A 15,016-nucleotide genomic window follows, 5' to 3' on the forward strand; every position below is an offset into this window, starting at 1 on the left:
TAGTTTTATTGGGTAAGTCATGCCTCAGAAACAGTATATTCAGTTGAAAAGAAATGCATAAGGATCTAGATCAGCGGTTCTCAACCTGTGGGTTTCGACCCCTTTGGGGGTCGAACGACCCTTTCACAGGGCTCGCCTAAGACCATCGGAAAACACATATATAATTACATATTGTTTTTGTGATTAATCACTATGCTTTAATTATGTTCAATTTGTAACAATGAAATTGGGGGTCACCACAACATGAGGAACTGTATTAAAGGGTTTCGGCATTAGGAAGGTTGAGAACCACTGATCTAGATCTATAGAATGGCCTCTAGCAATCATGGATTATCCTAATATTGCTAATCCTGTGAGCATTAAATGATAAGTGGGATAAGTTCCTTTCCTTTCACATGCATAAAAAGGATACTTGGAAGAAAAATATTTTATTGGAAGAGATTTTATTAAAAATTTTTAAGGTTTCTGAATTGAAGTATATGAAAAGAAAATAATTATATGAAAACATTTAGTCACTCAGACCATGTTAAATATTAAAATAAAACAGCACAAAGTTTGAAAATACTATAAAATTTAATTGCATTTCAAATAAATAAATATATATACATTATGTAACTTTTAATAGCACCGTTATCATTACTTAAAAACACTGATAGGAATATCTTTTTAAGTATGTAAAAATTACATAGTTGTTGACTTTTGTAAGTCACGTCACCTATCACACATTTAAGAAAGCATTAAAAAGTCATTTTCTAATTATATACAAATGCTTCATATTTAACAAAGCCTACCACAATCCATAGGGCACAAATATTGGCCAATAGTTCTAACTTTTATGATAGACAAAGTCCTTCCCACCCCCCCTTAAGATACCTAAGAGAATCAACTTATAGAGCTTAGCTTTTCCCAGGCATCTGACTTTTGGGAAGAGAGAGGGAAGGTCGGTGAAGTTTGCAAAATCACCCAGTTACTCTTCTAGAATGAAAAAATAAAGACATCCCATTTGATGACAATACAAGTCAAAATAAGCTCTAATACAAATGTATATGGAGAGGTTTTGAAGAATAAATTGGATATCCCAGGGGAGGGTCAGCCGCTTGTACTGTGAGGTTTCTTAAAAATAGTGGATGAGCTTGTATACTATAACGTTCCTCGTCATCATTTGTGGCATAAAGCAATTCCCAAGAAAGATTGGCCCACTGACCTCTAACAGCTTCAGCATTTAACTTCCCAACTTGGATCAATAATTCTTGAAGGGTAAGTACTCTCCCAGTGTAAACTCCCTTTAAAGTACAAATGGGGTGGGGGGAGAAAAAAAAGAGATTATATTCAGGCCTTTATATTTTACTTATAAGCCTAGAAAAAAATCCTATCGTTCGAGGCAAACATAGAAAGTGGTGTATTAAAATGTACACACGAGTTGCTTGTCTTCAGAATTCAGTCACCTCTATTAGGTAATTCTATGGATAAGTATGCGAGAAAAGATTCCCTGACAGCCATTTCACTCCATGAACAGAACATCAAAATCTCACTACTTCTATTTCCTTCTCTATTCCTTCATCAGATCTGGCCTCACCAATGCATAAGTCATAAATACTAATCAGTGGAAATCACACAATAGGCCCTTTTTTTAAAAAAAAGCTCCACTAAGATATAATTCACACTCCATACAATTTACTTATATAAAGTGTACAATTCAACCGTTTATTTAGTATATTCAGATATATAAAACTATCATCAGTCAATTTTAGACCATTTTCACGACCTCAAAAAGAAACCGTATACTCTGGCTATTACCTTCCCATCCCTTCATTCCCCCAGTCCTAAGAACCATTACAGTACTTTCTAACTCCATAAATTTGCCTATTCTGGAAATTTCAAATGAATGGAGTCATATAATATGTGGTCTTTGTGACTGAAGTCTTTAACTTAACATGTTTTCAAGATTCATTCATGTTGAGCATATTACAGTATTTCATTCCTTTTTTATGATCAAATAATATTCCATTGCATGGATATACCACAATTTGTGTATTCATAAGTGATGAACAGCTGGGTTATTTCCACCTTTTGGCAATTATGAATAACACTGCTGTCAACATTCTTGTACAAGTTATTTGTATCTATGTTTTCATTTCTCTTGGGGATATACCTAACAGTGAAAAACTAGGTCAGATGGTAATTCTATGTTTAATCATTTGAAAGCTGTCAGGTTTCTCAAAGTGGTTGCCCCATTTTACATTTCCACCAGCACTGTATTAGAGTTCCAATTTTTCCACATCTTTGACAACACTTATCTATTTTTTTCATTTTAGTCATCCTAGTATGTATGAAGTGATGTTCACTGTGGTTATTTGCATTTCCCTGATGACAAATCCATGAGCATGGACTATCTTTCCATTTATTTGTGTCTTCTTCAAATTATTTCATCAATGTCTTAAGAATTTTCAGTGTACAAGTCTTTCACCTCCTTGGTTAAATTTATTCTTAGGTATTTATTCTTTGTGATGCAACTGTAAATGAGATGTTTTCTTAATTTCTCTTTATGAAAGTTCACTAGTGTATAGAAATGCAGCAATTTTTATATATTAACTAGAGGCCCATTGCAGGAAGATTCCTGCAATAGGGCTTGGCTCCCGCCTCCTGCCGCCTCCAGGCGGCCGTCTCCGCTGCCTTGGCTCTGTTCCTGTCTCCGTCGCCTCTACTTTGCTCCCTTCTGCAGCGCTTGGCTTCCTTCTACATTGTCTTCAGTCTCCGCTCCCAGCTGGTATATGCAAATTAACCGCCATCTTGGTTGGGTTAATCATATAGTCACTCTGATTGGCTGGCGGGCATAGTGAATGTATGGTCAATTAGCATCTTTGTCTTTTATTAGTGTAGATTTTGTATACTGCAACTTTAATGAATTACTTTGGTGGAGTCCTTAGGGTTTTCTGCTTACAATATATCATCTACAGTTAGTACCAGTTTTACTTCTTTTCTGATTTTAATGACTTTTCTTTTTCTTACTTAATTGCTCTAAGACGTCCAATACCGTGTTGAGTAAGTGGCAAGAACAGGGATCCTTGTCTTGTTACTAATCTTAGATCAGCTTTTCACTATTGAGTATGGTGTTAGCTATGGGCTTGTGATATAAAGCCTTAACTACACTGAGGTATGTTCCTTCTATACCCATTTTGTTGCCCACTTTGTTGACTTTTTTAACACATGGTTTTCTTTAGTCCTTTGAACATATTTATGTCTACTTTGAAATCTTTGTTAATCTGATATCTGGTTGATCTCATAGGCAATTTCTGTTGTCTTTTTTTTTTTTTTTAACCTGGTATATGGATCAGACTTTCCTGTTTCTTTTCATGCCTCATAATTTTTGTTGAAAACTGGACATTTCAGATAACACTGTAGCAATTCTGGGTACTAATACTCTCCTCCCCCTACTGCATGGCTTGCTATTATTATTTGCTTATTAGTTTAGTGAGGTTTTGGATAATTTTAGTGAAGTTAATCCCTACCTCCATGCCTACTGTGAAATCTTTGATGTTGCTCCTTGGGTAGTGCAGCCTTGTCATCTCTCTATCACTTAGTTCAAATTTATAATTGATTTCAGTTCTTTAAGGTAATATACAAACTTTAGTGAAGTTAATCCCTACCTCCATGCCTGTGAAATCTTTGATGTTGCTCTTTGGGTAGTGCAGCCTTGTGAATGCCCAGTTCCCATGGGACAGCAGTAGTTTTGGCAGAGCTCTCTGTGTTAAGTGGTCACACCCAGCTGTTAAACACCACTGATTGCTCTACATTTTCAACAATAACTTGGGGCATATGTTGCTTCAGAGACTGATCCGATTAAATTTGGGCTCCTTTGAAAAAATAACTGGAGATGAATGTTTGAAATTTGTTCTGATCCCAGGAGGTCTCTTCTCTGCTGTTTCTTTCCAGATTCTCCCTGTTAATCCACCCAGCCTACAGTTTAGCTTATGTTTTTAATGAACTTACCAACTATCTCTTAATTATTTTTCACTACAGTCTCCATAGTTTTTGAGAGAATCATAGGCTTCAACGTGACTACACTGTTTCGCAAATAATGCTGGTTCCTTTTGTTGTTGTTATTGTTTTGTTAATCATTTGCTTCTCTCACTGGAAGAAAATCTCTGAGCCAGAGCTCTGAATCTGAAGGTGAGACAATGATGTGCTCTGAGTAACACCTCTGCTGCAGGAGATAAGTATTTGGTAGAGGGGCAGCAGTAATTTCAGGTCTTCTTTTCTTGCCTCTCCCAGTGTGGAACCTCTACCCTATGGGTACACAAGGGTGATGAGGGCCCTAGTATTCTCAGTAGCACCATGTCCAGGCTAAAGTCTCCATCCAATGAGGTAGGTTATCCAGAAAGGAAGTCTCACATCTTGACTACATATGCTTAGAACCCAGCCTCAAACAGGTAGCTGAGAATAAGATGAGAAATGTTGGAAGTCCTGCCTCTTTCAGAAAACGTTAGTTCTCCAACTGGCAGCTGAGGGAGAGGAGCTCTGTTCCCAGCCAAATACTGAATGAATGTTTCTGTCTTACTGAGCTGGGAGAAAATGAGCCTTGGCTCAAATACCACAGACTCTCACTGTACCTACTGCATTTTAGTTGATTTTTTTTGAATAAGTGTTTCTTCATTTGCTGTATACTTTTAGGACCATTTCCAAGACTTTAAGTGCTTGTTTTTAAAAATGACTTTCATCATTTTCATTGGGGAGCACATCTGCAGAGCTTCTTAGGTTCTAATGCCAACATGGAACCCATAATAAACTCATAACATTGAATCTTTCATACTTGTCCACACTCAGTGACATTTTAAATGCTATGAGAAAAGTACTAAATCTTTAAAAAATTATTCACTATTTGAAGTCTTTCGTAATTTTCACAAGTCAGTTATTCTTCAAATAAAGTATAACTGTCAGCAAAAGAAATACTTTGCCACTCATAAATTAATTTTTCTTCTAGGAGTCAAACCCAAAGTGATAATTTCTATACTTGAATTTAGCATAGAAATACAATCCTTTTAGTCAAGTATGCTATAGCAATGACATTTACTTGACTATTCTATGAGTCAGTTATTACACCATGAATACACAACATTTTTAATTGGCTCCTATTAAGTTTTTAAAAGTAAATAATCAGTCATTTTACAATTGGACTATGTTGACCATAAAGTCACGATTATAGATGCATTAAAGCTGTTATTAATACATAGAATGTCATCTCTCTATCACTTAGTTCAAATCCTTTATAATTGATTTCAGTTCTTTAAGGTAATATACAAAAAAATTTAAAAACTAAGTTTTAACCTTACCATATTAGGATCATACCCTAGAGAAAACAAGTATGGTTTTTCTTGTAAAACTGCTTCCTTCCACTTTTCATCAGATACCAAACCAATGTACCAGTTGCTTTCATATTCTTCAAGGTAGTTAGTTAGCTCTTTAAAGTCTTCTATTGGACCTAAACTTGCTTTATCAATCATTAGTTTCAGAGTATACCTAAAAAATGGAGAAACAAAGAATTTTAGAAATTTTTACCAACTTTATAAATGAAATAGATTTTGTTCAATCAATATTTTTAAGATATTAAACTGAAATGATACAGTTGGTATTTCAGATCAAAAGAGAGAAATGATGGAGTTAAAGTGAAGAAATCCAAATGAAAAATAAGTTCCCCACACAAAGAAAACATAAGGAAGTATACATTGAAGTGTATTCCTGATAAAATCACAATACATAGTAAACAATTTTTTCATTCTTAGGAAAGTGATTATTTTTTAAAATTAGAAATGAAGATGTATCTTCTTCTAGGTTATTAAAAAACTCAACATATTCTTGCCAATGTTACAATTTGTATGTAATCAAAATGAATTACCTGAAAGCTTTCAGTGTTAGCTGGAACAGTTCTGGCTTTTCAGTCATCCAATCAAGGGCAAGAGACCAAGGCAAAACACCATTGAAAACTCTCAATATATGACCAGGACTAGGATCCATATTGTCTCCACAAAATAAACTAAAGTAACAAGTCATTACTGCATGAACATAAAAGTCTTTTAAAACTCTGTCCTTTGCAATTTCTTCCAGTACATTTCCTTCTGAAGGGAAACATTCCAACTGCCTTAAGACAAATTGGTACCAGTCTTCTGGAAACAATAAGCTCATCTCCCTCATTTTGGAACTTGGCACACAGTTAGACCTCCACTCCTCAGGTACGCTTAACAGGTGAGAATGAGAACAACTGAACTCCATGAGAGGAATATATGCTGTATCTTCTTGTGCTCCTTTGTCAATAGCAGGGTATCCCAATATGACTGCTTTGTAAAGACTATTTTCAGTAAATTTGCCTATAGAATGATCACCAACCACTCGTGATTCTACTGATCCTGGAAGAGGCAAATTTATACTTTGCAAAACTTTTAATTGATCTTTTTCTTCATTTTCTTTTTTGGTAGTTGGCTCATCACCCAAAACATCATCAGACCAGTCATCTAAAATTTCTGAATTTAAACTAACTGTGTCCTCTGGGGATTTGGTTTGTGGTGAAGTATTCAAACCAGGCAGGATTACTAGGGATGCTTTCCCTTTATTTTCAGTTTTTTGGACATTTTCCTGCATGCTGGACCTTCTGGAGCAGTACTGAACAAGTATCCACACAAGTACTTTAACAAGGTCACCTTTAAATTCTCTTAAGTTATCACGAGAATCTATTATGCCAGAGAGGACATTCCTGGCATCAGAATAGATTTTCACAGGCAACACAGTACAGGGTGTTAAGACATTTCCAAAGTGTCTATTAATTGAACATATTTTTGCACATTCTTCTTGTACAAAGGCACCTTCAAAAACTTCATCAACTCTTCGAGCTTCAGCAGTATGACATGATGTCTCTTGCAATTCTAACCCCTAAAGAAGAAATTAAAAAGCACTCAAGTTTATGATCACTTATTACATAGAGAAAAGCAATTAGGTAGGATTATTTTTCTTTGAAAGAGAAGGAAAAGGAATTGGATTGGTTTTTCAAAATAAAAATATTAAAAAATGTAAAAATTTTCTTAACCTCAAGAGATATACCTTAACTCCAACTTAATGGTCCTTAACATATCTGATGTTGGATACAGAAATAAAAAGTAATTCCATGATTTCAAAAGAAATTTTAGAAATTCCACTAGAAATTACCAAAATAATTTTATTCAATATGACTGTAATTTTAAAAGACTATCTGTAGTCAAGGTTGAATAACACTTATTCAAACCTTTAAAATAATTTTTGGAGGGAAAAAAATAAAATTGGAATTATACAATATGCACAACAGTTTTGTATCCTTCCCTCCTACTTTATGAGAGCATTATTCTATTGTGTGGATACGCCATAATTTATTTAACCATTCTCATATTCCATTTTTTTACTATAATAACATAATAATAATAATAATAATAATAGATTTATGGATTTGGTTATTGTCTGTCTCCTTCCACTATAATGTAAATTTCATAAAGCAGCTCTCTTTTGGCAAAACTAAGCAAGCTTGTATCCAAAAATATTAAAAAAGGAAGAAAAAAAAGACTGCCACCAAAAGGTATGTCCTTATACCACATGTGTCATGGAGCACAAAAGATCAATAAAAGGAATCACATTATTAGGTTTTATAAGCAACTCAAAAAAGGCATTTTGCTCTAAAAGGAAGGAAAAAAACACACACAGGGTGTAGCAGGTAGAAGCATTGGGGTCAAAAGTTTTTATTAAATTGAGAATGCTTATATGATGTAGGTGTGAAAAAAATATTAAAAAGTCATACTTTTGAGAGGCTCAATTAGACAGGGATAAAAAGAACAGGAGGACTGGACGAAAAGGGGGAAGGTATGTTTTGTTACTATGCTCTATTACACAATTAGCACTAGTCTGCCTATCAATATGTACATATTGAAATATACTTTAAAAATCCCTAAGTGTTTTCACAGGTAACTAAAAGATACTCTTTCAAACTGAACTATTAAGTGTTTGATGTGTACATTTACACATGCAAAATAAATATAGTACTACAGAGGTTTCAAATGCACACTGACCTTAATGTTAATACAGCAGTAAGTATAGCCACATTCTAGAATCATTATCCACATTAAACGATCCTGAAAGCGGCCCAAGTAGTGAGAACCAGGTAAGAGGAGACCTAAAACAAATTTGAAAAAAGAAAAGTCATTGCTCAAACTTGTTTTATTTTTCCACATGAATCTTTAAAATTGATAACACACTTTCAACTAATTCACAACTCCTTTGACCCTCTCTTTACATCAAAAATAGAAATAACTATTCATTGCATTAAATTGAGCTCTCAACAGGTGATAATAAATAAAAAGTCAAGGATATAGTTTCCAGAAAACAATATATTAGAACTTGCTATATAAAATCCTAACTACATGTTAAATATATCAAGAAAAGTATTAAATACTGTATATAAAAGCCATCTTTACATTAATGATTTACAACATTGTGGACATTTTATAGACATGCATAAAAATGTTTTGTGGGGCCATGGCCAGGTAGCTCAGTTGGTTAGATACACCAAAGTTTATGGTTCAATCCCCAGTCAGGGCACATACAAGAATCAACCAATGAATACATAGATTAGTAAAACAACAAATCGATGTTTCTCTCTTTCCCTTACCTTCTCTCTACAAAACCAATAAATTAAAAAAGTTTTATGGTACTAAAATTTACATAAAATGCTACGTACTACACTGTACAAATACTTTTAAAACTTAGTTTTTCTCACAACATTATGTCTGAGATTTGCCTATATTTACTGCAAACAGCTCAATCATTCATTGTAACTACACTGAGAAATCATTATATAAATAGCGCTGAATTTGAATATTCACTTCCCACTTAATAAACATTTTGGATGCTTCCAATTTTAATAATGCTGCAGAAATTATCTTTGTGCAAGTCTGCTTATACAAGGTGTTGTGCAGGAAAGTTAACAAACAGAACTAACTGATATGCTTGAAAGGCCTGCTTACAAATTTGCCTTGACTGGCATTTGGGAACTTGTATTTCAGCACAAACAATACAGTTTATACCAAACACTGGCTTTCCTTCTGGGAGTCTGGAATTTTGGTATGCATTAGGCAGGGAGGGTGCCTCATGACCAGCTCCAGCAAAAACCCTACACATTGAATCTCAAGTAAGTTTCCCGGATAGTCAACATATCACACATGTTGTCACAACGCATTGCTGGGGAATTAAGTACATTCTGTGTGACTACACTGGGGAGGACACCTGCAAGTTTGCATCTAGTCTCTTATCCAAAGTGACTTTTCCCTTGGCTGATTACGCTATATATGCTTTAGCCATAAAATATCTTTTTCTTTTTTAAAAAAATTCTTTATTGTTGCAAGTATTACATATGTCTTTCTCCCCCATTGTCCTCTCCCAGCCCACCCTCGCTCCCAGCCCAGGCCTTCACCACCGTATTGTCTGTGTCCATTGGTTATGCTTATATGCATACAAGTTCTTTGGCTGACCTCTTACTATGACTATGTGCTGAATCCCGTGAGCCCTCCTAGCAAATAATCAAATGTAGGAATGGTCTTAAACCAAACAAACGTGCAAGTTTCTCTAGAATTGGAATCACTGGATCACTGACTCAAATTGGAATCACTAGGTGATGGGAATGTACATTTTTACTACAGACTATAAGTTTATTCTTCAAGGTAGCTTACAAATTCACACATTTCCTTCCAGCAGGATTTGAGAGTTCCTGTTCCCCATACCCGTTGCCAATACTTGGTAATGTCAGACTTTTTATATTTTTGCCAATCAGATGCGTGTGAAATGTTACCTCATTTTTCCCCAGGAAATACTTTACAACACACTTCTTGGCTGAGTGTGACTGATTTGATAATAAAGTATAATTTCTACTTTATTATTAAGGTATTTATCATTTCAGATGTGAGTTTAATCTTACAGGTATTTTTAAAAGTGGCACAGCACTGCCACTTAAAAGTGGCATAACATTGCATAATAAAAATTAATTGGAACTGGATAAAAGTATTAAAAGTATAGAATATTTCCTATAAAAGGAAAATGATTATTCACAAAAAATCTGTACTATAAAGGTAAAGTTTTTTCTAAATTATCTAACATCATCGTAAAGAAAAGCTCAACCCAAGTAAACATTACATTCATATTGTAATTTTAATTGCTATTCTGCCTGGCATCAGCTTTCTAGGAAGTCATCGCTCATTTCTAAAACAAGTTTCAGGTGCCTATGATAGGAGGTTATACACTGTTGTCATCAGCTTATACCTTATCTAAAACCAACCTTTAGAGGCATTACATAGTTCTACAATAAAATTATAAAAGTAACATAAAATTATAATTATCATAAAATTCATTCATTCTCATTAAAAATATTGCTAATTTACATAGCACTTCATTTTGGGAGGCAACCAATCATTGACCAAAACCTTTGTTATCTTACCCTGTAACTTTGTCAGACTGCTTAAGTTGCTATATAAGAACTAATAATATATGAGCAAACTCCCTTAAGCTCTTCAATATGATACTATGTGAAATAAAGGTAGTTTTCACTCTTTATGGGTTTAAGGCTACTGCATCTTCTTGCTATGAACTCATAAATACATAAAAATTTTGGGAGATAAAGTGTTTTCATGTTTCAATAATGAGGCTACAACCTGACTTTATTCAAGAAAAAGTTGTTTAGCCTGGCTGGTGTGTCTCAGTGGTTGAGCGTTAACCCAGGAACCAAGAGACTGTGGTTTGACTCCCAGTCAGGGCACATGCCTGGGTTGCAGGCTTGATCCCCAGAAGGGGTGTGCAGGAGGCAGCTGATCGATGATGTTCCTCTCTCATGGACGTTTCTCTCTATCCCTCTCCCTTCCCTTCTCTCTAAAAATCAATAAAAACATATAAAAGAGTTTTTTAAAAAATTGTCAGATCATCTTACTAAAATTTTCCCTTAGTATTTTCATTTTATAACTTTACCTCAAAATAAGGAGCAGGAGATAACAACAACAAGAAGCAGGAGATATACATCTACTTCTACTTCATATTAGTCTTTCTGCCTGTACATCAAAGTATTATAATTTGTATAAGTACTTGGCTCAAAAGACTGTTTTTCTGTGTGTTCGTGTTTTTGTACTTTAAATACATTAGTGAGTATTTAAGCACAAGCCATTTACTTACCTAAACTTCCAGCTACCATTGCAGACTGCAGTGCAGCGGTCAAACTTGGGATCATTTGGTAGTAGTACACTGTATCTGCACATACAGTGGCTGCAGTGCCCACCACTCCTGGCCAAGTCTGAACAGGTCGGGGAAACCCCACCAGGAACAAAGGAAGGGTGAAGAGGGGGAGTAGGGGAGAAGAGAGTAGTGTGGAAAAAACTATGAAAACCAACAAGAATGGACAGAAAACAATGTTGAGTATACATAAAGTGGTGGTTGATTGTCTACGATTTTTCTCTGTCCATGATGCTAAAAGTACAGCCACAGCAAATTGCAATTTAGAGATGAATTGAATCAGACGGTCACGCATGATACCAACCTGTAGAGGCATAAAAATAACTTTTTATTCTTAAATAATCTTTTATATTTCTTATTTCTTATTAAAGATAATTTTTACTTCTTATTCTTTCTCATTTCATGAAATCTAAAATCTATTAGAATAAGAATTTAGGGAGGGTTCAGGATATAAGATTATTATTAAAAAATCAATTGTATTCTACATTGTAGTAGTAAATAAGCCAAAAATGAAGGAAACAATTCCATCTATAATATCATCGTAAAGAATACAATACTTAGAAATAAATTTAACAAAAGCATACTTGTACTATATTGAAAATTATAAAATACTGTTGAAATAAACTAAAGAAGACCTAAATAAATGTAAATATATCTCATGTTTATGGATGGGAAGAAGAAACATCATTGAAGAAAGAACAGTTTTTCCAATAAATTGTGCTAGACAATTGTACATCCATATACAAAAGAATAGATTTGAAACCCTACCTCACATCATATATAAAAATTAACTCAAAGAGATCACAGACCCAAATGTAAGAGTTAAAACTGTAAAACTCTTAGAAGAAAATATAGTAAATCTTTCTGATCTTGGAATGGGCAGTGTTTATTAGATATAAAACAAAAAATACAAGTGATAAAAGAAAAAACAGATAAACTGAACTTCACCAAAATTAAAAACTTTTTTTGCTTCAAAGGACATCAAGAAAGTGAAAGACAATCTACATAATGTGAGAAAACTTTTATCATATATCTGTCAAGGAACTTGTATCCAGAATATATAAAGAACTCTTACAACTCAACAATAAAAAGATAAATAATCCAAATAAAAGTGGGCAAAGTATTGGAATAGACATTTCTCCAAAAAACATGCATAAATGGCCAATAAACATATGAAAAGATGCATCATTAGCATTCAGAGAGATACAAATCAAAATCACAAGATAGCAGTTGACACTATAATGACTATAATGAAAAGGTCAGATAATAACAAGTGTTTGTGAGGATGTAGAGAAGTTAGAATCCTCATGCACTGTTTGGTGGGAATGTTAAATGGTGCAGCCACTTTGGAAAAATATTTGGCCATATGTCCATATAAAAAATGTGTACACAAATGTGCATAGTAGCATTATTCATAGTCAAAAGTAAAACAGAATACTATACTACTAAGCAACAAAAAAGAATACTGATACATGCTACAATAAGGATGAACCTTGAAAACATAAGTGAAAGAAGCAAGATGCAAAAGACTATATATTGTATATTTCCATTAATATAAAATGTCCAGAATAGGCAAATACATAGAAACAGAAAGTAGATTAATGGTTGCTGGGGCTGGATCAGGAGGTGGGTGTGATGGAGACTAGGAATGATAAATACAATGTGTATGCGGTTTCTTTCTGGATGTTGAAAATGTTCTAAAATTAGATTGTGGTGATGGATGAAAAATTCTGAATATACTAGAGGCCCAGTGCATGAATTCGTGCACGAGTGGGGTCCTGCCGGCCCGCCCTGATCGGGGCCAATCGGGTCAGGCCAGCTGGGGGGAGGGGCTGCAGGCAGTTGGTTGGCCAGCCCGGCCCCCTGGTGAAACTCCTGGTTGAACTCCCAGTTGAACTTCTGGTTGAGGGGACAATTTGCATATTACTGGTAGCCTTTTATTATATGGGATACCACTAAACTGCATATTTTTAAAAATATATTTTTATTGATTTCAGAGAGGAAAGGAGAGGGAGAGAGATATAGAAACATCAATGATAAGAGAGAATCATTGATTGGCTGCCTCCTGCACACCTCACACTGGGGATTGAGCCCACAACCTAGGCATGTGCCCTGACCGAGAATTGAACCATCATTTCCTGGTTCATAGGTTGATGCTCAACCATTGAGCCATGCTGGCTGGGCTGAACTGCATATTTTAAGTGAATGACTTAATGGTATATGAAATACATCTCAATAAAGCTGTTAAAAAATACACTCACTAGTAAGAGTCTGATTCCTGTATTCAGGCTTCTGTTCCACCATGTGTCTATACTGGTCAACAAGTGCACTGTGGATACAATGACTATCTCCAGTAAAGCATTTTCTGTATTCTGCCATACCTGCAGTACACAAAAAATCCACTTGATTAGGGAGAATTTGATAACTTATGTAAACTATTAGAGTAAACAAAATCACGATTAAATTTAGAAATAGGAAAGTACTATTACGTGCATACTAGGATTACCATTCTAAAAGCTCTTGTGAATCCAATGGAGACAAGTAGAGAGTGGAGCCCTTGTAAGGAACTGTCCAATGAAAGAAATGCTATCATAGCAAAAGGTGACACTAAGACAAACAAAAGACAAATTTAATTAAGGCAATGTAACCCCTTCTACCATATTTTATTTTGGCCAATATGAGGCTTTATAAATGCCCATTTAAGCTATTAAAAAAAAAAAAAAGACCACACCAAACAAATGAACCAAAACATAAAATAAACACTTGTATGAAGTATATATTACACAGATATGGGAATTCCATATTTCTGTACACTTTGTAGATATAACACAAAGTTAGTAAATTTTTACCTTCCTACCTAGATTTAGCAAAATCCGTCTGACAACACCAATCTTCATGAGCCTTGCTTGCTTTTTTAAGAATGTCACAGTCTGCACATCCTTTGGATAGAAAGGGTTTCGGAAAATTCCAAAGATATAGACACTTTGAATTTCTCTAAGTATCCATAGTACTATAAGTAATATCATCAAAACATAGCCAACAATAGCCTGGGAGCTGGTTTTGGAAATCTGTGAACAACAAGCAAAGTGATGCAGCAAAATACTTTCTAAGAGAGCCAAGACTAATATAATGACGTAGAAGAGGCATTCCTTCCAAGAAAACTGTTTTTCTGAACCAAGGGGTAAAGTCTTAGATTTGATTCCAACTCTGTGTCCAATTACACTGTGTTTGAAGACAAAACCCATCTCACTTAGGTTAAGACTCAGTAAGAACCCAAGTCCAGTCATGAAAAGAACCACTCCAACAGTGCTGGGAATGAAATACGATGTTACAGCTGTTCCAGCAGAAATGATGAACATTATTAATAATCTGCAGAGAAAAAAAAAAGGATTTGTTTGAAAAGAAATAATGTCCTTTAAGAGTAAGTTACATATAACTTTAGTATTTAAAATAATTACCGTAGATGGGTTGACATAGATGAGCCGCCAAGGCCAAACGCTAAAACCTGTTCCATTGACCATAAGAAAAGCGCATCGGGTGGGGGCAGAATCCCTAGTGCCCACAGAAAGGGTAAAAATATAAACAAGATGTGTAAAATCTGATTCATTTGTTCTAGAGCTGGTATATTTACCATAAACCTATAGGGAAAAGAAAATATTTAAATCATACAAAAATTATATATAGCAGAGAATCTTTTCAGGAAAAACAAAACATACACCCCTCCCCTCCCACACCA

At 34.7% G+C, this 15,016-nt stretch overlaps 1 protein-coding gene across 2 annotated transcripts in view; it reads right to left on the reverse strand.

Annotated features, from left to right (window-relative positions):
- Positions 1-554: 554 nt before the first annotated feature.
- Positions 555-15,016, reverse strand: part of PCNXL4 (pecanex-like 4 (Drosophila)) — a 27,239-nt gene continuing 12,777 nt past the window's right edge. Inside the window, exons 3-11 of one of the 2 annotated variants that reach the window (XM_005874059.2) lie at positions 14,739-14,918; positions 14,138-14,649; positions 13,787-13,887; positions 13,542-13,661; positions 11,224-11,584; positions 8,082-8,185; positions 5,894-6,921; positions 5,331-5,517; positions 555-1,283 (exon numbers count right to left, since the gene is read on the reverse strand). In XM_005874059.2, the coding sequence (XP_005874121.1) occupies positions 1,032-1,283; positions 5,331-5,517; positions 5,894-6,921; positions 8,082-8,185; positions 11,224-11,584; positions 13,542-13,661; positions 13,787-13,887; positions 14,138-14,649; positions 14,739-14,918 (2,845 nt within the window). In that variant the 3' untranslated portion in view covers positions 555-1,031. Of the gene's footprint in view, positions 1,284-3,658; positions 3,941-5,330; positions 5,518-5,893; positions 6,922-8,081; positions 8,186-11,223; positions 11,585-13,541; positions 13,662-13,786; positions 13,888-14,137; positions 14,650-14,738; positions 14,919-15,016 lie in introns of those variants that run through there. The other variant, XM_014545944.1, reaches the window with a different exon arrangement.

Source organism: Myotis brandtii, unplaced genomic scaffold, assembly GCF_000412655.1.
Source record: "Myotis brandtii unplaced genomic scaffold, ASM41265v1 scaffold423, whole genome shotgun sequence".
Lineage (NCBI taxonomy): Eukaryota > Metazoa > Chordata > Mammalia > Chiroptera > Vespertilionidae > Myotis > Myotis brandtii.